The sequence below is a fragment of the Notamacropus eugenii genome, chromosome 3 (assembly GCF_028372415.1).
Source record: "Notamacropus eugenii isolate mMacEug1 chromosome 3, mMacEug1.pri_v2, whole genome shotgun sequence".
NCBI classification, from domain to species: domain Eukaryota; kingdom Metazoa; phylum Chordata; class Mammalia; order Diprotodontia; family Macropodidae; genus Notamacropus; species Notamacropus eugenii.
Window position 1 is genome coordinate 396,289,038 of NC_092874.1, and position 24,320 is coordinate 396,313,357.

General features: G+C 36.7%; 1 protein-coding gene across 1 annotated transcript; it reads right to left on the minus strand.

Annotated features, from left to right (window-relative positions):
- Window positions 1-59: 59 nt before the first annotated feature.
- Window positions 60-23,362, minus strand: KDELR2 (KDEL endoplasmic reticulum protein retention receptor 2). The gene is made up of 5 exons (XM_072597864.1): window positions 22,993-23,362; window positions 7,625-7,725; window positions 4,511-4,669; window positions 3,198-3,450; window positions 60-2,425 (listed from the first exon to the last, which is right to left on the minus strand). Exons 1-5 carry the CDS (start codon window positions 23,081-23,083, stop codon window positions 2,391-2,393), a joined length of 639 nt encoding a protein of 212 aa, XP_072453965.1. The 5' UTR covers window positions 23,084-23,362; the 3' UTR covers window positions 60-2,390.
- Window positions 23,363-24,320: the final 958 nt, after the last annotated feature.

Here is a 24,320-nt window from a genome sequence, read left to right on the forward strand (position 1 = left end):
AGTAGTTTGAAGGGATCAGGGTTAATTTCTCTACACATAAATGGATAGCAATCATCAGCTTATGATTTGTGTGGTTACAGTTTATTAACTATATTAGGTACACATAGCTCAATGAGATAAAGTACTCTCTTAAACCTTAGAGGATTGTATAAACAAAACTATCATATCTTGTTCATTTGTGTATTTAAAAGAAGAGACACAAAAACACTTTAGCAATAAGAGATTACATTACCTGATAAACTTTATTCAGTAGGGCAAGGGTAGCTATTTTAACATAGTGCTTAAGAAGATATGTCACAGAAAATGCATCGAATTTCCAAAGTGAATGAGAATTCTTCCCCAGCTCTCACCTCAACCCAAGCACATTTATTTGAAAAATGTTATTCCAACTGTAGTTAATTTTATTACAGCCTGGGAACAACAACTAAAATAGAGTCATTCATTATAATGAATCACAAAATGGGAATTTTAATTTTCAAAATAAGTTCATTTACTAACCAAAGTTTCAAATCTTTTTATTTTTTGGCTTATTTCCATTTCTTTTTTGACTTATAGTGCAGAAAATAGAAGCATTCTTTCATAGCTATGGACATTCTGTCAAATATATATCATATTCTTCCACTTTTTTCCTATTCTCTCAGAATCAATCCAAGAAGATGTAAATACAAATGCAAGAGGAAAAAAAAAGCTGGAAAGTAGGAAAAAGAGGAACTGGAATACAAAAGGGGAAAGCACTAAGAAAAGCGAACAGAAAAAACAACATGGAAGAGCAAAAAGGAATGAGATTCATAAGTATGCAGTTGCCCTGCTAGTTTAGTGACACTATAAGAGCCACTACAGAAAAATAAATCCCAATCAGCACATTCCCCTAAATAATTTTAGTGTAGAAGGCAAGACTGTGTCCTTCTTGTAGTAAGTACTGTTAGTATTCAACACTTTAATATTTATGGTCTATCACATAAAAACCTAACATCAACTTTTGCATAAATCAAAATGAAGCAATGTCAAAATATAACAGCAAATCAGAAGGAAACAAATCTAGGATTTTTACAAAATAGAAAAAGCAAATATAATAATTAAATGGACTTTAAGTGTTCACACCATAGGAGAGCTTTTGTTGCAAATTTTAAAAAACTAAACTCAAATAAACAGAATGCTCCAAAAGTTTAATTCAAAAACAAAGACAGATTATTCTATGTTTCATAAAATGTTTATTTTGGATAGTAACACAGGATATATCATGCAACAGCTCAGTAAAAAAAAAAGTAATTAAAGAATATAAAGAATGATAATTGGTGCTGTCAATTTAAAAATACAACTGTAAATCATAACTAATCCCCCAAAAGTGACATCAAATGAATCTGAGCATGGACATTACTTGGAAAAGTATTCACTTTGGAATACTTGTTGGTTTTTGTTTTTTATAAACATGGAGAGCATTTAAAATGGGCTGCCTATGGATTACTGTAATCAACAACTTACAGTCCATTCTGTAGAGATGTAATAATAAAGTTTAGGAAGATTCTATATTCAATATTATCAATATGCCTCCTATCTCAATCCACCAAATGAACAGAAATATGTATCACAAACCAAATAATTAAGAACCACTGCCCATTTAAATGCAGTGACTGAATATTCTTTTCTCATCAAAATAGCCTTCCAATTGAAATTTAAATATGGGTAGAGAACACGTGCCTTTCATAGCCCCAATACTATATTCTTCTCTCTAGTCACAACTTAAAAAATTTTTTTTGGTAATGAAAAATACAGATCTAAAAGACAAATCATCCTTCTCAACTTTATTGGTACAGCTATGATTTCAAAGGGTCATTTCTGCATGAGATGGTAATAGATATTGAACATAACACTTCACACTTCTCATGTTCGTGTCTCAGACTTCAATTAACAAATAATTCATCTTTTGGCAAAAAATAAATATAGTGGAATGCAAGTGGAATTGAAGGAAAAATATGATCTACCAACTGCCAAGTAGCACAATTTCATTGTAGACACAAAGTTAGCAATTTCAAAGAATTCTTGAAAATAAAAAAGTTTGCACTTATTCCTGGTTGTAAACAACCTCACAAAAACCTCACTTTTGGAACTACTCCAATTGAAACTACACACTGAATTTATTAATACAGCATTAAGTTTCTTTATGTAAAAAAATCTTTGTACATAGTAATAAAAAAAAGATAAGGCAAGATGCACAAAACAGAAATCCGCTGGTTTACTTTCCTCTGTGTTTTTACAGAGCCGCTGATGACTATCTGCAATAAAAAAGTTGAGTTTCTGATTTTCTGTCTCAAGCATCTTATGCCTTTGTTTGTGATAAGAATTCTGTCCAAACATCCTGCAGGACAGATGCTGGCGATGGTCTTTGGCACTTATGCTGGCAAACTGAGCTTCTTACCTTTGAGTACTGGGAAGAGAGAGAAAAAATAATAAATGTCATTATATTGAGATGATATGGTTCTCTAATTTCATCTCTCTTCTCATCCCTAAACATTTGAGAATGTATCACATATTGATTAATACCTAATACAGCATAAGGAAGAAAAACAGGCCTATACCAAGTGAGAAGTAGAGTCAATTATTAACTACTATACACTTCTGAATATGAAATAAGAGCTAAAAGCTACTTACTTGGCTACATACTGACTCTCAATAACAGTCAGAAATGTCTAAGTTCAAGATACTCTAAAGTTTGTCACCTCTTTTTTTTTGTCATGTCTTAACTTTCACGAGGATTAGAATCCTATTTAAAATTTAACAGATAGATTTAAAGAAAATTCTTTCTCTTTCAAACTAGTCCAAAATTAGTTTCAAACTAGTTCAACTTTATTCAAAGAGAATATCTGTTAGAAACACTGAATTGTCCTACTCCTAAGGCAGAGAACCAAACCTGTGATCTCACTGATGTAGGGAACTGCTGAGGAGGAAATCCTCTACCAATTCAGATCAGCAAGTGCTTTGCCTGTTATCATCTTAGAGGTGCCCCAGGTACTGAGGGGTTAAGTGACTTAAGAGGATCACAAAGTCAGTAGGTTTCAGAGGTGGGACTTGAACCCAGGTTTTCCCAATAGGATAATTCTCTATCCATTATGTCACCCATAGGCTAAAGCTTATTCCCTCAGAATGCTTTGATAAATATTGTTTAACATAAAGTATACGAGGTGCCCCACAACTCTTACCTTTTGTAACGTACAAATAGAAGAAGTCACAATAAAGAATAGTCTGGACCACACCAGCAACAACAGCTATGAGGTCGAAGAAACCCTCAAAATAGTAGCGCCAAATCCAATTAATTAGATACAAGGCACGGTATAGACCAAGGAAGAAAAGATAATGAGTAGTGATAGTCTCAGCTTCCCCAGTTTTGCTGATCATAAAGAGTTGTGGGAGGATTGCAACTGATTCAAGGTAGATTGAGAAGGTCCACAAGATCTGTAAAATAAATTAGCCAAATATAGTTAGTGGACTAATTATCAACACAAAATAGCAAAGGTACCCATACTTTATAAATTTCTGTCCCAAATGACTTCTGCGGTTGTGATTCTGGTCTAAACATTGTATCTTCTTACATAAAAAACACCAATTTTCTATACTTAATGGATCTGTGAGGGAAAGTCAGCCCTATACATGGGGAATATGAAATTGTTACTGGCTTCCCCTATTCTTGATCACATCACATCCAAAGACTTCTCTCTCACTACTTTTCTACAAGGATCAGGCTAAATTTTCCTTTTCTCACTCTGACAAGTCAATTTCATTATTCTAATTTAATTTAGTAAAAAACCTACAAGTTAAAAAATTGGTATAATTCTCTTACATGAATTTTATGCACAGAAATATGGTACTTCATATACCTTGACAATCAAAAGTTTTAATGATTTTCTTGAACTATTAATAGAATCAAAGTACCTATCAAAAAACTGAAGTATAAAAAAAAAATTCTAACACTTTGAACAGTTAGGAAAAAATGTCATTTAAAAGAGATACTCTATGGTGAATAATCTACAGAATATTAGCATGCAGTATTGATTACATTAAAGGAGGCCATAAAATGTTGTTAAAGAGACTGCGTCTTTCAAAGAGTACCCAAGTGTGCATTGCACCACAATAGGTAGCATATATGAATCAAGATAATAAGATTTTGTTTTTGTTCACATTATAAGGAAAAACAAGTCAAACGTATTTCAAAACAAAGTAATTTTTCTTCTTAAATCTTTGTTACAGCAGAATTCTAGATGGGGAGGGAGTGAAGGAAATATACATTCTGAAATGAATGATATAAAAACAAAAGGCAGTAATTCAAAGAAAAAAACAAGATTCATTTTACATTTGGATTTTGAGTATAATATATAATCTTATTCAACAACACATTCTCACAAACAGTGGTTTTAGTGAAAACATTATGTATCATCATCTCAAAATCACCCTGTTCCTCAGCCTGTCTTCCCTCCCTAGTCCTCCCCTCAAAGTCCCCAAAAACCTCTTAACTAACCTCAAGCGGAGAGAAATCATGATTGACTAGAAATGACAGCCCTCCAACAGGGACTACCAGAAACTCCACTCGGAATGTGTCGTGGTTTCCATCATAAGTAGCCTTAAACTTCATGTAGATTAAGTACACAGTGGCATATGCACAAGCAATGTAGATAAGCTAATAAATAGAAAGTAAAATCAGAATATTATTAATTTGTTCTCTCATCTCTTCCTTGTACAATATATATATAACTGAAAAATGTATCTTTCATATCATTTAAAACTATAAAATATCAGGGAAAAATTTTAAGTTGGATTAATGTTAAAAACTAGCTCATTCTTAAATGAGTAAGACAGTATTTCTTGGTTTGCCCTTTTCTGAGTATGGCTTACTTAATTTACATGTTAAACTTTACAATATTAAATAATACCAATTAAGATATGTTGAGCTCTGGACTTTCAAAATGATAAACCACCACTCTTTCTTGTGATGTGAATGTTCATTTGGTAATATTAAATCACATATGTAAATAGCTTGAAATAACTACTGTTGCTCTTACAGGTATAATTTATGTCCATATCCATACATCTATATAGTTGTCCACTTGCCTGACAATTACATTATTTGCTTATTGTCATATGTGTTTATATGCGTGTACACCCTCCCCCCCAATATCAGATATTTAGCTATATTCTGGAAATGTTCATTCTTGAAAAGAGTTCAAGGCAAAGATGGATCAGATTGATTCATCAAGAAAACATTAGAGGAAGCTATTCTGTCTCACATAGTGAAACATTCAATCAATATAGCTACATATTAAGTTGTGTGTGTCAATGAATATTTAACATTATTTAAAAATAACTTAGATCACATCTTAAAGAAATATTAAAAGCAAGAAAACATATTAACTTCTTGTGGATTTAGTAGTTCTCCCCTCATTTAAATGTCTTGATTTAAACAAGAAACTTTTTGGTTGGCTGTAATCTCCGGTTCACTTTCTAAGGCTGTCCAGAGCAAGGATGAAAATGATTCCCTCAATTGCTTATCCTCTCATTTATCTTCTTTCTGGTTGAAATGATGTGTTTCTTCCCTTTTATCCTATCCCTGACTGGGGTTTTAGAGAAAAGGAAGGAGGAACTCTCATCAGTGAGTTATCACTACAATAAAAGCAGTTCCTCCTGGAAAGAACAAAATGTCAAGACTTTATTACAGAATTATCTTTAATGTTTCAATGATCTGTGATTTCATCAGTGTAGATGCTCCCTCTAAGGGGGACTGTACTTCCTGTATGACTTAGCGGATGGTCTTTCAAGAGTTGCTGTGGTGATGATGAACTTTTCTGAATTTACCTGAGTAGTTCTTGGACAAAAGACATACAGTCCATCACTGGACCTTTACTCAGTCTTTTTTTTTCTAGTCTGGTGGTACCTATTAGGTCTTAGCTTTGTGAACAGCCTAGGATCACCCCCATGTTATAATAAAGCCTGATCTAAGAAATTCAGTAAGTTCAGTAAGAACAAATTATAGTCTCTTAAAATAAAATAAACTCAAATTGGTTAAGCATGGCCAACAGCTGACTATTCTGTAATTTAAACCTGGGACACCAGAGGCAGGCAGAATGAACAACCAGTACTATTATATCAAGAAGTAGTAGGGTGTGGTAGAAAAAGTGCTGGACTTGGGAGTTGGGAGAAATCTGGGTTCGAACCCTACCACCAACTTTTACAGGTTGTTACGATCATGGGCAAGTTACTTTAACCTCCCTAATTCTTAGGTGCCTCTTCTACACTATGTGTAGTTCTTACCTCACAATATTGTGTGGATAAAAAAAACTCAATGTATGCAAAGCACTGTGTAAACTTTGATGTGAAACATAAATGTCAACAGAACTACACTATGCAGGGAACTATGTGAGAATACGTCTTACATGCTGGGGAAAAACAAATGGTTGACTGGAAGAGGCAGGCAAATAGTGCTGTTGTTTGGATGGAAATGTAAACCACTACCATGAGTTTGTGAATTCTGGTATATGGTGAATGTGTACACTCTTATTCTATTGAGTGATGGCAATTCCAAATGACTGAACATGGGAATATGAAACTCTTTAAAATTATAAAGAACTGTCCTTGGTTATCTGGAGTTTCTCATATAAGTTTATCAGGATCACAAACTTTAGCAAACTAAAAATAAAACCACCTCTTCCTTGATGTACCATTATCTACATAGTCTTAATTTTACTCTTCTGAATTCCTTGTATACCTTGGATAGGAATCAGAATCTTGTATTTCCTTCTACTAAAGAGAATTCTAATTGAAACGAGTACTTCTGGCACAAAAATGATCTTACCCATATATATGTAAACTTGCAAAGAATTTGTACTTAGAAAGTCAACTTGTAGGGATCAAATAGGGTGGGTTTTTTTTAAAAAAGCTAGAAGTCCCTGACAATTAGGATTATATAACTTAGTGTCTAAGAACTAACAAATTGCCGAAAATTAAAATTTATTGCCTCAAATCTTGTGATGTTAAAGCTTGTTAATCATACTTTGGGAAATAAAAAACAGAAGTAAACAAGAAAGCACATTCAAGACTCATGGGATCTACTTATTCAACAAGGAAAATTTCAACTGAGGAAGAGGGAAGAAATTAGAATAGAGTCCACAAGAGTAGCAAATAAATTGAGTGCAAATAAATTCTGACTTCGGTTCCTTAGACAATCTAATTTCCCTCTCTGAACAACAATAAAAAGTGTAATAGCTCCTTTTCTTACCTAGAAGGGCAAACTTGAAGCTTGAAAAGGTCTATAATATTTTAAGAACCTAGAATAAAAGTTTAATGTATTTTAACTACTACCTATTTTCTTTGAAAGAGAAACGAAGTATCCATAACAAGTGCATCAGTTTCTGGTTATACTGTGTCCAAGTCATGAAAGCATATCTAAGTATGGCTTTATGTTTGCTGCCTTTTACGGAACACACAAGTGAATAACAGCACACATTTCTAAATATTTTACAGCTTATAAAAGCATTTTCTTTACAACTACCCCGTTAGGTAGGCAATAGAATTAAACAAAAATACAAAAAAAGAGAACAAAGTATGGTTACAATAAGTATTGTTAGTTGGCATATTATACCTTCATAGATGTATTATAGAGTGAAATAAATGAAGTGAAGAGATCCAGGTAACGAGTAGTGAAGACCAGTGCAAACAGAAGCTGGCTCTTCCCAGAAATACCTAAAGAAGCAGAAGGAAGTATTATTATAGGAATATAATATTCTTTAAAATAATCTGCAGGTGAAGCTGTGAGTTGCATTCACATAAAAACAGAAAAATAAAAAAAACTGAACTTATTAGTAATGTGACATTCTTGAGGATAAAAAGTATACAAATATGACTAAAAAAAACCCAACGTATCAGAACACACACACACACACACACGTATATGGGAGGAAGGAGAAGGGAAAGAACATCCATACAGAGCCTGTTCTGTGCCAGGCATAGTGCTGGGCAATTTACAACTATCACCTCACAGCAACCCTACAAGGTAGCTGCTGTTATTATCATCATCACCATTTTACAGGCGAGGAAACCGAGACAGAGGTTAAGTAACTGGCTCAGGGTCACACAGTATCTACGTGAGGCCCCATCTCCCTGACTATAGGGGCCAGAGCTCTATCCACTGTGTCACTTAGCTTGCTTTAATATATCTCCAAATGAGAATCTGCTTCTTCAAACAAGTCAAAATAGGAAATGATATACTTACTTCAAACAATGCTTTCATTGTTAAGAAAATTTTTGGATAATCTCTTCTGTATTGCTAGTAAATCCTGCTCCTTTAAAGAGAGAATTTATTTTCAGAAATAAGAACTCATTTGGAATTGTTTGGTAAATGATGCAGACAAAAAAGTAAAAAAATGAGATGTGCTTATAAAATATGGTAAACTTAGCTTTATTATATGGCTTACAAATTAGTTCTCAAAGCACACACAGTGCATCCCACAGGTAAGATCAAAAGTGACAGCACTGTTGGAATAAGCATATACCTTCCCCAAGGGGACCACCTTGAAAACATTCACTTGGATTTATAAATTCTAATATGCTTGTTCCCACCTCCAGAACCCTAGTGATCATCAAGTCCTACTGAACAACAAAAACTGTCAGATACTGGAAACAGCAAGATAAAAGTGATAACCAGGTAAGCCAGAAAGGCAGCATTAATATAGTAGGTAGAAAACAGACCTCAGAGCCAGGAAGACATGGGTTCAAGTTAGCCCTTTGACATACTGGCTGTGTGACCCTACTAGGAAAATCATTTAATCTCTTAGTACCCTAAAACCAGTACTCTCTAAGTTGCAGAGCAGTTGTCCAGCTACTTTGGTAGAGTTTCTTACTGGGAGTTCTCTACAGCAATGAAATGCCAGGTCAAGTACAAGGAAAAAACAGCGTTATCTAGAACTGAAGGATAGTAGTTGTACTAATTATCTATGATGCTTGTTATCCAACAAGGTTCATGATATGAAAACAGTGCTTCCTGTATGTTAGTGGTAACCTCAGACACTGCATGGTGGAAAGGAAAGAAAGCTGTGCCTGATGACAGGAAACCCAAACATGAATGGCATCTCAAGCTTTCACTAGTTGCTATGGTCATGGGCAAACCATAATATCTCAGAACTTGTTTCCTTTTGCAAAATGGAGATGTTGGCACTATCTACCAAAGAGAACTGCTGTGAGAAAAGCCCTTTACATACCTTGAGTGATATGTAAATGTGAATTATTAGCAGTTCAAACAGTGTGATCTTTAGACACTTATAATCTGACATTTATGTGACAAAGAAAATTTCATGGAGGATCCTAGCATAAGTGCAACGGGACATCCAAACTGTTCTACTGTAGAGTGGTATTACAAAAAGCACAATACTAGAGTTATCTCATTCACAAGTTATCATCTATTGGAGAATAAGAATAGAAAACTTGGAAATCAAGTTCAACTCCTTTATTTTATAAAGAAACTAAAACCCAAAGAGGCTTGACTTATACAGATCAATGACATATTTGTTTTTTCTTTCCATGATACCACACTCTCTTTTCTCAAACCCCTGAAGCTAATAAATAGTGAACTAACAAGTGTTTATCAGTGAGGAAAAGATGTTTCACATAACCCCAGCCTATCACTTTCTTCCCTCCCTCCCTCCAAAGCAAGATGTTTACCTGAATGTATCAACTGATGGACAAATAATAGATAAGGCAGGCCTAGGGAGCCAGAAAATGTTGCCTTCACCACATGATAAATGTTATCAACATATGAAGCTAAGACATATATACAAAAATATTATGTTCTAGTTCGTTATATGAATATATTTCAAGCCAGTCACAACTAAATTTATTTTCTATATATTTGCATGTCTTTCTCCTTCATCGAATACCTAATTTGGGTTTAGATACTTAAACTGTGTGTACACCTATCTTCACAGAACAATATTTACTTAGTCTAAGTAAAGGGCACTGGTTTTTTTTGATGTTTTTTTTGCAAGGCAATTGGGGTTAAGAGACTTGCCCAGGGTCACAAAGCTACTAAATGTCAAGTGCCTGAGGGAAGATTTTGAACTCCGGACCTCCTGAATCCAGGGCTGGTACTCTAGGCTGCACCACGCAGCTACCCTGTATAAAGGACACTGTTAACAAGTCTTTTGGATATCACTTCCTAGATATATATCCATTTTGTATATTGTCATCTTTTTCATAGGGGATTTAGACATTGTTATTTTCTTCCTTGGTAGAAAAAATAATTATAATGTTTGAGACTGACAGTTGAAGAGAAGATAAAAAGTAAATTATTACTTTAGAGTCAAAGGAGAACAAAGAACAGGAAGAGAGCTACAGCTCCCTATCCTCCAAAACATCAAACCACTGCTGGCCCTCAGTCCTAGAAATGAATTCCACCGACTACATTTTCTCAACTGTTGAAATTCCAATTTCTTTCTAGTCAAGTCAGGAGACATATAAGCATTCCTTGCCATCCTCCTGGATGAAAATAATTTTTTTCTCCTCAGACTTCTCATTCAATAAGCAGTTTTAAAGCACTTACTTAAAGGCATGGTGCTAGGCTCTGGAAGATACCAAGACAAAATCCTTCTCCTCAGAGAGCTTACATTCTATTTGGGGGAACAAGTACCTAGAAAATTAACTACAGAATAACTGGGAGAAGAGTATATAATATGAAGGACAGTTTGTTAACAATAGAATACGAGGCAAAGAATAAAAAGAAAGCATTTGAGAGCAGGAGAAAATAATGTAACTTTTCACTTATTTGCTTAAAAAAAATTAAATGTTCAACTAGAAACGTAAATGTCGGCCAACTATGGTTTCTTAATAACTATTTATATCTAAATTTACTGGAATGCGTAAAGTATTAAAACATTTTTCCAATTTTTCCCTCAGTTCTACCCAAGATTCTTTGTTCCTTCACTCATTCATTTTTTCTGATATCATCAGTGTGTACTCCATTCTTCTAGTTTGGTTTTATTCACTTTGCATGATTTCATAAAAGCCTTTCCACATTTTGCTGTATTCTTCATACTTTGGCCAACCTAATTGTTTTACAGGATTCCAATACATCAATGCACCATGATTTATGGAACAATCCTCATACTGAAGAACATTTAAGTTTATTTGGGTTTTTTGGCAACAATACACAATGCCATGATGAAAATCTTTGACCAGTTAGCTCTTTTTAAAATGTATACTCTGATAATTCAAAGTACAATCCTAATAAAGGAAGTAGTGGGTCAAAGGTTATTATTTTTACAATGTATTATTACTTTTGTAACCTTTACTATATGCTGCCAGATTGCTCTCCAGAAATATTCTATAAGTTTCTAATTTAATCGTTAAAAACAAGGAACATAGGATCCTATTCAACAATTTTAAAAATTTAATTTCTCTACTTTGTCCATTTAATGAATAAAAAAAGAGGAAAAAAACAGGAGGCAGAGGAGCGGCTGCACAGTGTGCCAGGGACAGGACCGAGAACAGGCTTCAGGGAGCCACCAGCAGCAGCAGTTCCCAGCGCTCAACCCACAAATGCCGTAGACAGCTTCAAAGTTCAATGGGAGGGCTCCTTCATCCAGGAGAGGGGACTGCGGTCTGGACCGCCAACAGCAGCCACTGCAGCTGCAGCTTCCACTTTTGGAGCCCTCCCCCTAAAGTCCCTGGGGCAATTGAGCAGCTGATCTGAATTTGAGCCCTGAAGTGAGGAGGAGCACTGGTGTGGTCCTAGAGCTGGAGGCAGTCATGGTGAGGGAATTCTAATTGCAAATTCTGGGCAGAAAAGTTTTTGGTTGCTCCCAGACCACTGTGCAGGCCAGGAGAGGAGTTTCCCCTGATTGTGCCTTGGAGGAACTGAGAACTTACAGGTCCCCAGAGAATACCCTGCTCTTGACAAATGACTCAAAAGGGAGAAAATATAAGACTACAGAAGATTCTTTTCTTTTCTTTTTTAGGTTACTTTCTTGGTGAACAGGTATTTCCTTCCATCCTTTCGAATGAGGAGGAACAATGCATATCATCAGAGGAAGATCTAAAAGTCAAGGCTTCTGCATCAAAAACCTCCAAAATAAATATGCAATGGTCTCAGGTCAGGGAAGAGCTCAAAAAGGATTTTGAAAATCAAGTAAGAGAGGTAGAGGAAAAATTGGGAAGAGAAATGAGAGCAATGCCAAAAAATCATGAAAAGTGAGTCAACAGCTTGCTCAAGGAGATCCAAAAAAATGCTGAAGAAAACACCTTTAAAAACAGGCTAACTCAACTGGAAAAAGAAGTCCAAAAAGCCAATGAGGAAAATAATGCTTTAAAATGCAGAATTGGCCAAATGGAAAAGGAGGTTCAAAAGCTCACTGAAGAAAATAATTCTTTCAAAATTAGAATAGAACAGATGGAAGCTAATGACTTTATGAGAAACCAAGAAATTATAAAACACAACTAAAAGAATGAAAACATAGAAGATAATGTGAAATATCTCATTGGAAAAACAACTGACCTGGAAAATAGATCCAGGAGAGACAATTTAAAAATTATGGGATTACCTGAAAGTTATAATCAAAAAAATAGCCTAGACATCAGCTTTCATGAAATTATCAAGGAAAACTGTCCTAATATTCTGGAACTGGAAGGTAAAATAAATACTGAAAGAATCCATAGATCACCTCCTGAAAGAGATCCAAAAAGAGAAACTCCTAGGAAAATTGTAGCCACATTCCAGAGTTCCCAGGTCAAGGAGAAAATATTACAAGCAGCTAGAAAGACACAATTCAAGTACTGTGGAAATACAATCAGGATAACACAGGCAGCTTCTACATTAAGAGATCAAAGGGCTTGGACTATGACATTCCAGCAGTCAAAGGAACTAGGATTAAAACCAAGAATCACCAATCTAGAAAAACTGAGTATAATACTTCAAGGGAAAAAATGGTCATTCAATGATATAGAGGACTCTCAAGCATTCTTGATGGAAAGATCAGAACTGAATAGAAAATTTGACTTTCAAACACAAGAATCAAGAGAAGCATGAAAAGGTAAACAGGAAAGAGAAATCATAAAAGACTTTCTTAAGTTGAAATGTTTTACATTCATACATGGAAAGATAATATTTGTATCTCTTGAGACTTTTCTCAGTATTTGGGTAGTTGGAGAGATTACTTACACACACACACACACACACACAAATACACATATAGACAGAGAACACAGAGTGAATTGAATAAGGGATGATATCTAAAAAAATAAAATTAAGGGGTGAAAGGAATACATTGGGAGGAGAAAGGAAGACATGCAATGGGGCAGACTATCACTCAAAAAAGAGGCAAGAAAAAGCTTTTTCAGTGGAGGAGAAAAAGAAGGAGATGAGAGGGGAAAAGTGAAGCTTACTCTCTTCACATTTGGCTTAAGGAGGGAATAACATGCTCACTCAAATTGGTATGAAAACCTATCTTACACTACAGGAAAGTAGGGGAGAAGGGGACAAGTGGGGGTGAAAGGGATGATAGAAGGGAGAGCAAATGGGAGAAGGGAGTAATTACAAGTAAACACTTTTGGGGAGGGACAAGGTCAAAAGAGAGAACAGAATAAATGGGGGGCAGGATAGGATGGAGGGAAATATAGTTTTACACAACATGACTATTATGGAAGTCTTTTGCAAAACTACACACATATAGCCCATCTTGAATTGCTTGCCTCCTCAGTGGGGATAGGTGGGGAGGGAGGAAGGGAGAGAAGTTGGAATTCAAAATATTAGGAACGAATGCAGAGAAGTGTTTTTGCATACAACTGGGAAATAAGAAGTACAGGTAATGGGGTACAGAAATCTATCTTGCCCTATAAGAAAAGAGAGAAGATGGGGATAAGGGAAGGGATGTGATAGAAAGAAGGGTATATTGAGGGAAGGGGTAATCAGAATGCAAGGTGTTATGGGGGGAGAAGATATGGGGAAAAAAATTTCAAACTCAAAATTTTGTGGAAATGAATGCTGAAAACTAAAAATAAATAACATTTTAAAAAAAAGAGGAAAAAGAATTGGAAATCCTAGGTGGCAGTGTTTCAACATACTTGTTAATAACTAGTCTTTGGGAGGGTGGGAGGAATCTCTAATTTAAAGGGAGGAGGTTTTCCAAGACTTGCTGTAAAAGTGCTTTATTTCTTACTCAACTTTTTGAAGCATAAGTATTCTTGAAATCCTTGTTTTAGTTTTCAAATAAGAAAAACTCTAACTTCTTGCTTTACCAAGTTGGAATGTAGAGGAATGCCCAACATTTTCTAGAGAAAAAAAGTCAAATTATTTAATAGATTACAGCCCCATTTGTAGCCTCATATTTTGTGTTTTTTGCAACAATCAACAGATACAGTACTGCTTCTGGGTATCAGGTATATGGAAAGTCAAATCTGGGCATGCTAATCTGAAATCCTCCAAACCCAACCCCATTTATCCTTTGTGAAGTATAACTTATGTGAAGATGGGTTACCTTAATTCCTGAGTCAAAGAATTAGTGAGAAACCAGAGTGGAGCTTCTAGAATATAGAAGGAGGAGGAGTAAGTAGCAGTGGTAGTAGTGATGATTTGACCTAATAATGAATGGGGAGAGGTGAACTCTGCATAAGGCAACAATGCATAAAACTACAGAAAATCTCTAGTAGGTTTATATATGGTATTACACTATTTTCTCTTTAGCACTTTGCACTTTTTCATCTGCCCAGAATCCTGAGTAGCTGATGGCTAATGATAGATTGTTCATCTTACAAAAAAAAGTCACAACTATAGGATATAGCTGAGATTCTTTGGAAGGACACCATCAAAGAAGCTCTCTAGGAAAGGAAGGTTAGAGTGGTTCCTAAAAATAGTTAAAGCATTGTTTGCTGTCAGTGAGACATGTCAAAGATATAATGAGTAGTTATAATTTTATACAAATCATGAAAACTTAGTAGCTACAATTAAACTGAATTTACTCTCTACAATGTTTATATGAATTTCAAATTAATTAATTAACTTTCCATGTTAAGGCGCAATTACCTTGTCAAATCTAAACTTTAAATATCAATATTTGGGTTAATGGGATTAAATCAAATTTAGCAAAAAATTTGTATTATAAGGTACAAGATAAGAGATTTGAGTATGCTGTACATTAAATTATGTTCACAGTACTACTGGTGGAACATAAGATTATCATGTTCTTTAGAACATGAACAGCATCCTTTATATAACACTAGGAAAACTAGGTTCCGCAACAAAACTTATTAAAACTCTAAATGCACATTGTACTCTAAGTACAGACTACGTTTGCGTTATTTATGAACCTGTAGTACGTTGCACAGGGTAAAACCGATGATTCATTCAGTCTCATGTCTTGGTGGTCTGACAGCCACTCCAAAGAATGTTATCCTTAGTATCTACTACAAAACAGACACTCAGCAAATTTCTGTTGATTGGGATGAGAAATCATTACTCTGAAGAAGAGAGAGAAGGTACCAAAGCCAGGGTAAAGGGTAAAAAGCAGGCCTACAGCCGAGGGCTTAACATGTAAACATACTGGTGTTAGTGGCATACACATGGAACAAGGAGCACTCTAAAAAAAAAAAATTTTTTATAAATGCCCATATTTTAATGCTATCAAATTCCACTCTTCAACACGTAAATCCAATTATGGGAAAGTCTCAAAAATTTCTGATGGACAACATACACAGGAAGGCCCAATTTTCAAACTTTGCTTAGGGTACAAGAGTATCTATTACCACTAAAAAGTAATGCAAAACCTTCAAATCCCAGTATTAACCAAAACAAGGTGCTTTTACTTTATTTTTTATAAGAAAATAAACATTTCAAAAATACAATGTGCTTCATTCTCAGATTTTCTGAAGCATAAGAACTCTCATTTATAACAAATGGCATTGCAGATCCTTTCTTGAGTTAATTTAGCAATAATTACAGATATTTGATCTCAAAAACTGAACCTTCAGAAAGAGGAGGAACCCACATTTATGGGGTAAGGTGAAGGTGAAACAACAAAAGGACTAAATAAATTCTTCTTTGAAAAGTTTACCTATTATTTAGGATCATCTTATATGGGAGCCAATTTAGTATTTGCAGATTAAACGACCCTAGGTGCTAAGCAGTAACTACGTGGGATTCTAATTAATTTTTTAGTATGACCCATATATAGGAAAGGTAATAACAGCTAGAAAGCTGGAGTGAGTACCTGACATCCATTTCCCTATATACTATATAAACTACAAGCTACTGCACTGTCCATTATCAATGCTGAAAATGTTAATTAAGAGTAAAATATCCAAGGGATTATAAAAAGCAGCTCTGGAGTACATGATAACACCTTGTACCCCACAAATCTTCTGTGACTCTAAGTCTAACAGCAGTAGTTTCCATCAGTGGTGTTTAAACTCAAATAGAAAAAGATCCTTGCTGACAGTTGCATACTGACTTAGAAGACCACAAATTAACATTATTGATATTATAGTGTACATTTTAATCTGGTTCTGGTTGGACCTGGGAGCTGGCCCTCTAGTTTACATAATGACAATTCAAGTTCCATAGCTACATTTTTTACATATATGATGATACTGGAAGTATTGTACAACAATGTGATGAAAACTATATTGGAAAATACATTGTTTCAGGACCAAAAGAGTAAAAGAAACCAAAGACTTATGAACTATTCAGAAACCTCATTCTTATACCATATGAATACCATGCTCAAGAAGAGAAGGCACTGAACTAGGCAAGTACTGATCATCACTGATTTTTAAAAGTGAGTTTGACTATAACTTAATAGACAGGAAATGACTAGTAACACACTAATTCTGAGCTGAGAATGCAACCGATTTTAAAGGGATTTAATCTCAAGATCTCAAAGAGTGACTGAATCCAAAAGAATGGAAAAATATAATCAACCAAAATGGAGACTAAGAAACTATCAGTAACTATCAGTTCATACATATCTACTTTCTCATCTTTATAAAATCTTAAAATCCAAACATGCATCAAGAATATGCTCCTACGAATCCAATTTTGATTGAAATATGCATTGAGGCAGGTGGCACAGTGGTCAGGAAGATAAAGTTTCAAATCTTAACATACAGTAGCTCTGTGACCCTAAGCAGGTTACTCGACCTCTCTGTTTCTTCAGCAAAATGGGGATGTTGAGAGTATCTACTTCAGTGTCTTTGTGAGGATCAAAGGAGATAACATAGCAAAGTACTTTGTAAGCCTTAAAACACTATATAAATAGAGCTATTACCTATCTATCTAAGTGCTGACTACGTTCTATGTACTGAGCTAGGATCTGGAAATACAAAGGAAAAAACAACATAGATCCTGCCTTCCCAAGGTACTTATAATGAGGAGAGGAAGAAGTTTAGGACATAGCACGCATACAAGTATACTGCAAGGTAGAATATGATAAGGGGAAAAGAGGAATACAAAGTTCTCTAAGAAAATCTGCCAAGGCTCTAAATCACTAAAGAAATGTATATTAAAGCATCTCTTAAGTTTCAACTCACACCCATCAAATTACCAAAGATAACAAAAGAGAAATAGTTAATCTTACAGAGGCTGTGAGAAGACTGCTGTGAATTTTTTTTAAAAGGCAGAACCAGAAGAATAACATATCAGGATAATAATACAGATAAGCATTAGTTTAAAAAAAAGAAAAAGATTGTGCTCTCTCTACTCTACCACATATTCTCCTTCAAATCTAGAGTTTCAGAACACTACCTAATCCACCTAAAAATCAAAGTAAATTTTAACCTGAGAAATTTCATGTTTGGTTATGAATTCTCCTCTAACCATAGACCAGAAAGGTACTTCCACCTAATGCTCATCTAAATTGTTTTTGATGTGAATTTTTCACAATGCACTTGCTTGTTTTGAGCAAAATATTTGATGTAGTCTTTCATGTTAATCTTGTGAAAAGAGTTGTGTGTTAGACAAAAATACAGGTAGATTTGGAAATGGTTAAATGACTGGACCCAAAGAACAGTCATTCATTAAGGGCTTCAGGTCAACCTGCAAGGTTTTCAGTAGAACACCAGAGGAATCTGTATTTGCCCTATGTAGTTTAACATTTTAATGAATGACTTAAAGACAGTGATTTACAAAGAACACTGATCCCGCAGATCTTGATTGGTAAGAAAAGTAGGATAAATCTAATAAGATGATGGGGATAAATGTAAAGTCCTACTTTTTAGATTTAAAAATGAAAGTTTATTAATACAAGACAAAGAAAGAATGGCTAGATAGCAATTTAACACAGTGGCATGGATAGAGAGCCAGTGTCAAAGAAAGGCGGCCCTGGGTACTTGATGTGTGACCCCAGGCAAATTACTTAAATTTTTCGTGCTCCTGGGCCAAGGTGTCAAAATGTAACTAAAAGGTGTTTAACAACAAATAAACTACAACAAAACACAGGTGACGTTAATTTTAAATCACTATGAAACATCCAGGGATCCTTTATTAGAAATTGCCAAGAAAGTGTCAACCAACATTATTAAGGGAATCTCCTCAAGGGGAAGGAGGTGGCCCTTTCATAATGAAATTATGAATCCAATCTCCAGGCCAACTAGATTTCTTGATGGATGTCAAGTTCAATATGAGCTGAGAAAACTAACACAACCTTAGGTTATATTTAAGAACAAATGCCTTTAGGACAAGGGAGGTAGTGGTCCTACCTGCTCAGTCAGACCCTATCTGGAATACTGAGTTCAATTCTGACAATTTTAGGAAGGATATGATAAGAGTCTAGAAGAGGGCAGTCAGGATGGCAAAAGACCTTAAGTTCATATCACATGAGGATCTGTTGAAAGAACTGGGACCATTCAGCTTAAGAAATAGCCAATAAGGGAGAATGCTAGCTGTTCTGAAGTATTTGAAGGGATGTTATAGGAAGGAGGGAACAGACTTCTGCTTGGCCAGAAGGTAGAACTAGAATGATGGGTAGAAATTATAAATAAGCAGTTCTAGGCTTCATTTAAGAAAAAAACTGACTAATGACAAGTTATTAAAAAAAGAAATATACTATCTTGGAAGCTTACTCCAAGTAACACTGGGCATCTTCTAGCAAAAGCTGAGTGACCACTTGTGTGTGTTGTACAGACTTTTCTGGTCCAGGTATAGCTTAGACTAGATGGCATCTGAGGTTCCGTCCAAATCTGATATTCTGTGAAATAGTACAAGAATCACAAACTAACTCTTAATATTATACACCTCAACCCACAGAAGCCCAGCTACCTTACAGAAAATAATGTCTCAATAATCTGTCACTAAATGAACAGATTGATAAAAATAGGTTAACATCTCAAAGAGAGATATTTCATTCATTTTATTGGTCTATGTTCATTTATTTCATAAGGCTTTCAATACTAAATATTTAAATTCAACATTTTGAGATACTAAGTTTTAAGTGATGATTGTTCCAATTTTTAATACATCAATGACAGGCACATCTACAAAAAAAAAGCTAAGCAAAAAAAAAAAGTACTTAAAACAACCTGGTTTTGATTAGACAGTCCAGAAAAACAAGAATACTAAGAGTTGGATTGTTTATGCAAGAAAAACATAAACTGATTAACACTTGTGAAAGCAGTAATTTTTTCACAGTATTTATGAAAATAGTGATTCTGAAGCAACCAGAAAAGCCTAGTCTATGTCAAATACTGAACAGATGCCAGAATTCCAACATAAACATCAGAACTTTCTAAAGAGAGAACCAAAACTGTTTTCTTTATCTGAGAAATATGCTATGTAGAATGTTTACTTTTTAAAGAGTAACTAAACAATTTTTAAACATTCATATTAGAATAACAGAGCATAGCAATTCAGCTTTTTATTCACAAAGGAAACCATGTAACATAATTTGGTATGTTTTAAATCAACCAAGAACCTCCCATTAAAGAACTAAAATGATCAGAAGACTACCTATGTTTCAAGTATGAGAATCCCTATTACATCTTGAATCTTCCAAACAGATTTATAAGAAAATGGATTAGTTCTGCACTAACACTGTACGTTATTTACTTGTAAAAACAACAAAAAATCCTTAACAAATACATTCACTTTCCCTTATGATTAATTTATCACCTGCTAAAATTTATGGCATTTTCCTAAATTCTCCCAAACCGTTCAGTGAAAACAATGAACACTAGGAGGAATGGAAAAAAACACCTCTGAATCTTTCAAAAACTAATACAAGGTTCCTTTAAAAATTATAAAGTAGCACCATGTTTCCTAACCTCTAAAATTCTTCTATGCCTAAAGCTCTTATTTACTATCTTTTAATCTAAAATGAACTTCACAAATAATACAAATAGGCCCCGCCTGTTTATGAAATATACCTACTTCAAAGGCCTTTCTGTATTTTGGGAGAAAAATCTAAGCTAATATTTTATGATTTCATAAAGGGTTTATACCAATGTATTGCACGTGTCTGAACTTCGCTGCCGAAGACGACCATGCCATTGGAGACATGATGACATGACCTGCACGTGAATGTTTGAGTGAGGGAGGGCTGTGCAGGTCACCAGCCTCACTTTTCCTCTAGAGCCATCTGAATCCAGTGACCAGACATTCAGCAGGATGACTGGAGATGACCCAGGATGAGACAATTGGGGTTAAGTGACTTGCCCAAGGCCACACAGTTAGTTAGTGAGTGTCAAGTGTCTGAGGTGAGGTTTGAACTCAGGTCCTTCTGACTCCTGCACTGGTGCTCTATCCACTGCACCACCTAGCTGTCCCAACCAATGTATTAGTTTAAATATGAAGAGTAAAGTGGGAATAAAACTCATTATGGATAACAAATGTTCTGTATAGCTGAAACTGTGAGAACTTTTTTATCTTAACCAGAAATATACCTAATACAGCAATCATCTCTTGGTAACTCAAAAGTTTATTGCAAATATATATCCTTCTACTGTGATGCACAGTAATATCTGTTAATTACTGAGGTGTCTAAGTTTATCTTTCCCTAAAAGATCCCCAACCACTGTTGTTTTTCTTAGCTGTGTTTTCTGTCTTCCCCTTGTCAGTTGTTGATTATCACTGCCCTCAGTGCACATGACTAGAGTAGCTCTTTTCCAATTTTTAAATTGCTGCTTCTATTTTTCTGTGAGGCTAGAAACTAGATGAGTCTTATCAGAATTATCTAAATATAAGTGGTCTTTATATGGTAGCTGAAGGTGATCTCCTAAGAGTAACAGGGACAAATTTTTGTTCATGGACTTTTTGCAAAATCTATTTTGGTTAGCCACATGCCTTTTTTTTTTTTGCCTATTTACTGATTCATGACTTTTTTATTTGATGAAGTTGCTTTTAGCAGAATTTCAAATAAGCGAATTATTAGTATATTTGTGGAGACTGAAAGGGAAATTGAAGTAAAGAGGCACTTAAAAAAAAACCCAACAGTGTAGTCCTGTAGATCACGTTGAAGTCCACCTTTCTTTGCCTCAATGAAAAAATCCACGACAAAACTCAGGATACATCAATTTCTGAAAAAAAATGTACAGTATTTGTCAAAAGTTCAGTGACTCTCCAGAACCATGTACTTATCATTATGTGGTACAAAAATACTTCTTTTTTAAATACAAGGAGTAGAAGCTTCCAGGGCTAACTAACAGAATTCCAAAATCTCCTCTCATCTCAATTGGTATGAAAGAGAATAAGCCATTCCAAAGAATTTCTTCACAAAATTTACCAAGCTTATAAGTCTAGAGATTTCACCACTTAGCAAAGTGAAAATGATACCAATAGAGCACTATGTACTTTGAGTTAGGTGAAAAAAAGTTTTAATAAAGTTAGTTATTAAATGAGGGTGTATACAAAAATCTGTTTTAATCCATAAAGTATAAACAGGAGAGTAGCAAATTTACACAAGGTCTGTTCACCCCCACCCACATAAGCTAACTGGGTATTCTTGCACAGAATCTTCAAGTTTCCTCCACGTAAGTTCTGAAACTGAGTGTATTAGTTTTTATCTTAACCCAAAAGGTAAGTACTAAGTCCTTGAAACCAGCACGGACACCGATATCATGACCTCTTCCAGCAGCATCCAGTGATTGCTACTGGATCCACCACACCTTCAAATAGCTGCCACGTCAGAAGAGGCCAGGAAATGCAATCGAGCGCCCATCCTTCCAACGTGATTCATTGATTCACAATTTTCCAACCCAAATGCTAAAAACCTCTCCAACTCTAAATTCCCCCAAATGAAAATCTCCATAGGTTCGCCTGCCTAAGGGGAAGGCATGGACATTTATGGGGGGAAAGTCACGGAGGCTTGATTTCCCAAGTTCCAACCACTAAAGGGGCGAGGGCCTGCGAAGTGCAGAATCAGCTTGTGTGTAACTTCGCTCCCAGGACCGGAGATGACCGGAGCGCCCGGCCTCTCTCCACACGTTCTGCGGGAAGTTCAGCTCGCTTGTAAGCCGCGCAGAAGCGACTTGGGGGGACCAGCTGGCCCGTCCCTCCCTCTCCCACGGAACTTTTCTCTACCGTTTTCCCAGGGTGGACTCCCCCCTTCTCCCCGTGGCCCCCTCCGCCCCCGGCCCCCTAGTCAGCAAAGGGCTGCGATCAAGAGAGACGGTGAGAGGACTACGACCGCTCCTTGGAAACTTTCTTTTCCGCCCGGGGAGCCCGGGTTACCGCACAGCCTTGGCTTCTCTGCGGCAGAGGCTCCGCTGAACGTAACCCGAGCTCCGAGCCCAGGGAATACTCGAAACCCGGCCCTCCCGCCGCCGGGCGGCCCTGGACTGAGCCAGGCAGGGGAGAGAAGGGGGGGACAGCCCCGGGAGCTGCGGGACTCGGGGGAGGACCGGGGGCCGAGGACAAGTGCGACGCGGGGCCGAGGGGATGGAGAAGAGCAAGGGAGACCGGGACCGAAGCACCAAGGAACCGCTAACCGCCCGGGCTGCAGCCCCCCGCCCCCGTTCCCGGCCCCCCGGGGCCTCCCTCACCGGCGCAGGAGCGGGTCTTCCAGATCTTCAGCAGCAGGATGATGATGGCCGCCAGGTGGGACAGGTCCCCGGTCAGCCGGAAGATGTTCATGGCGGCGGCGGCAGGAGCGAGCAAAGCCGGGAGCGGGCTGCGGCCGAGCGCGGCGGCGGCTGGCGGGACGGGGAAGGGACGCGGCGGCGGCGGCGGCGGCGGAAGGGGAGGTTTAGCTGCTGCTCCTAAAGAAAGCGGCGAAAATGGCGAGATGAAGGAGCGACGTGGCCCGGGGACGTGGCCGAACAGCCAGCGCCGCGCCCAGTGTAGTCTGGGAAAGGAGAACCGACCCCCGCCCCTGCCCCTGACGGCCACGCCCCCTGGACGCCCAAGGCCACGCCCCTTAAAGGGCAAGCTTCCACGGAGAGCGCGCTTGCGCAGCGAGAGCGTCCCGGCCGATCCTGCACCCTCCTTTCTCCCTTAGATTGTCAGGGCTTTGCTTCGGAGGATTTTGAACATCATCCTTCGTGTTTTGTGGCGGAACTCCTCAGGAAGTCTGAGGTGATTCGGCTCAGAAACGGGGAGAAATTACTCGAGGGCTTTCTCGCGTGTGTGCTGCGATGCACCGGGAGTCTTCAAAGATGTTTGGCTATTCCTTACCAAATTGTGAGCTCCCTAAGGGCCAGGACCTTCTCTCCCCTCCACAGTCCTTCCAGGAGAACTAGCACAGGGCAGGCGCCTAAAGTATCCTTTTGTAATACTTTGTAACCCTTCAAGAGTTACTTCGGAGGAAGTGGGACCGCAGTGGTGAAATTGACATACTGCTGGACTTCTCAGTGGGTGGGAGGGTCTGGACTGGAAGAGCATTTGGAATTCAAATTTTTTAAAAAATCAATGTTAAATAAAGTTTTAAAAAAATGAAATACAGAAATGTATTTAATAAGAATGTATGTGTAGAACCTATATAAGATTGCACGCCCTCCGTCTAGGGGAGGGAGAGAGGAAGAAGAGGAGAGGGAGGGGGAAAAATCTTAAGATATTTTGAAGTGCCTGTAGAAAACCTAAAACAAATAAAATAATTTTTAAAATGAAATAAAATAAAATACTGGCAATATTCATTTTAAAAGGCATAGAGAGAGGACTGGCATTGAGTCAGGAAGCCTTAGTTTCCTAACCTAAGGGTTCCTAACCTGGGCTTTCTAACCAGATTACTAGGAGTCCATAGATAGATTTCAGAGATTCTGTCAACTTGGGTAGGAAAAAAAATACATCTTTATTTTTATTATCTTCAAACTGAAATTTAGCAGGCAAGCAATAAACATTTATTAAGCACCTTCTGTGTGCCGGGCACTGTGCT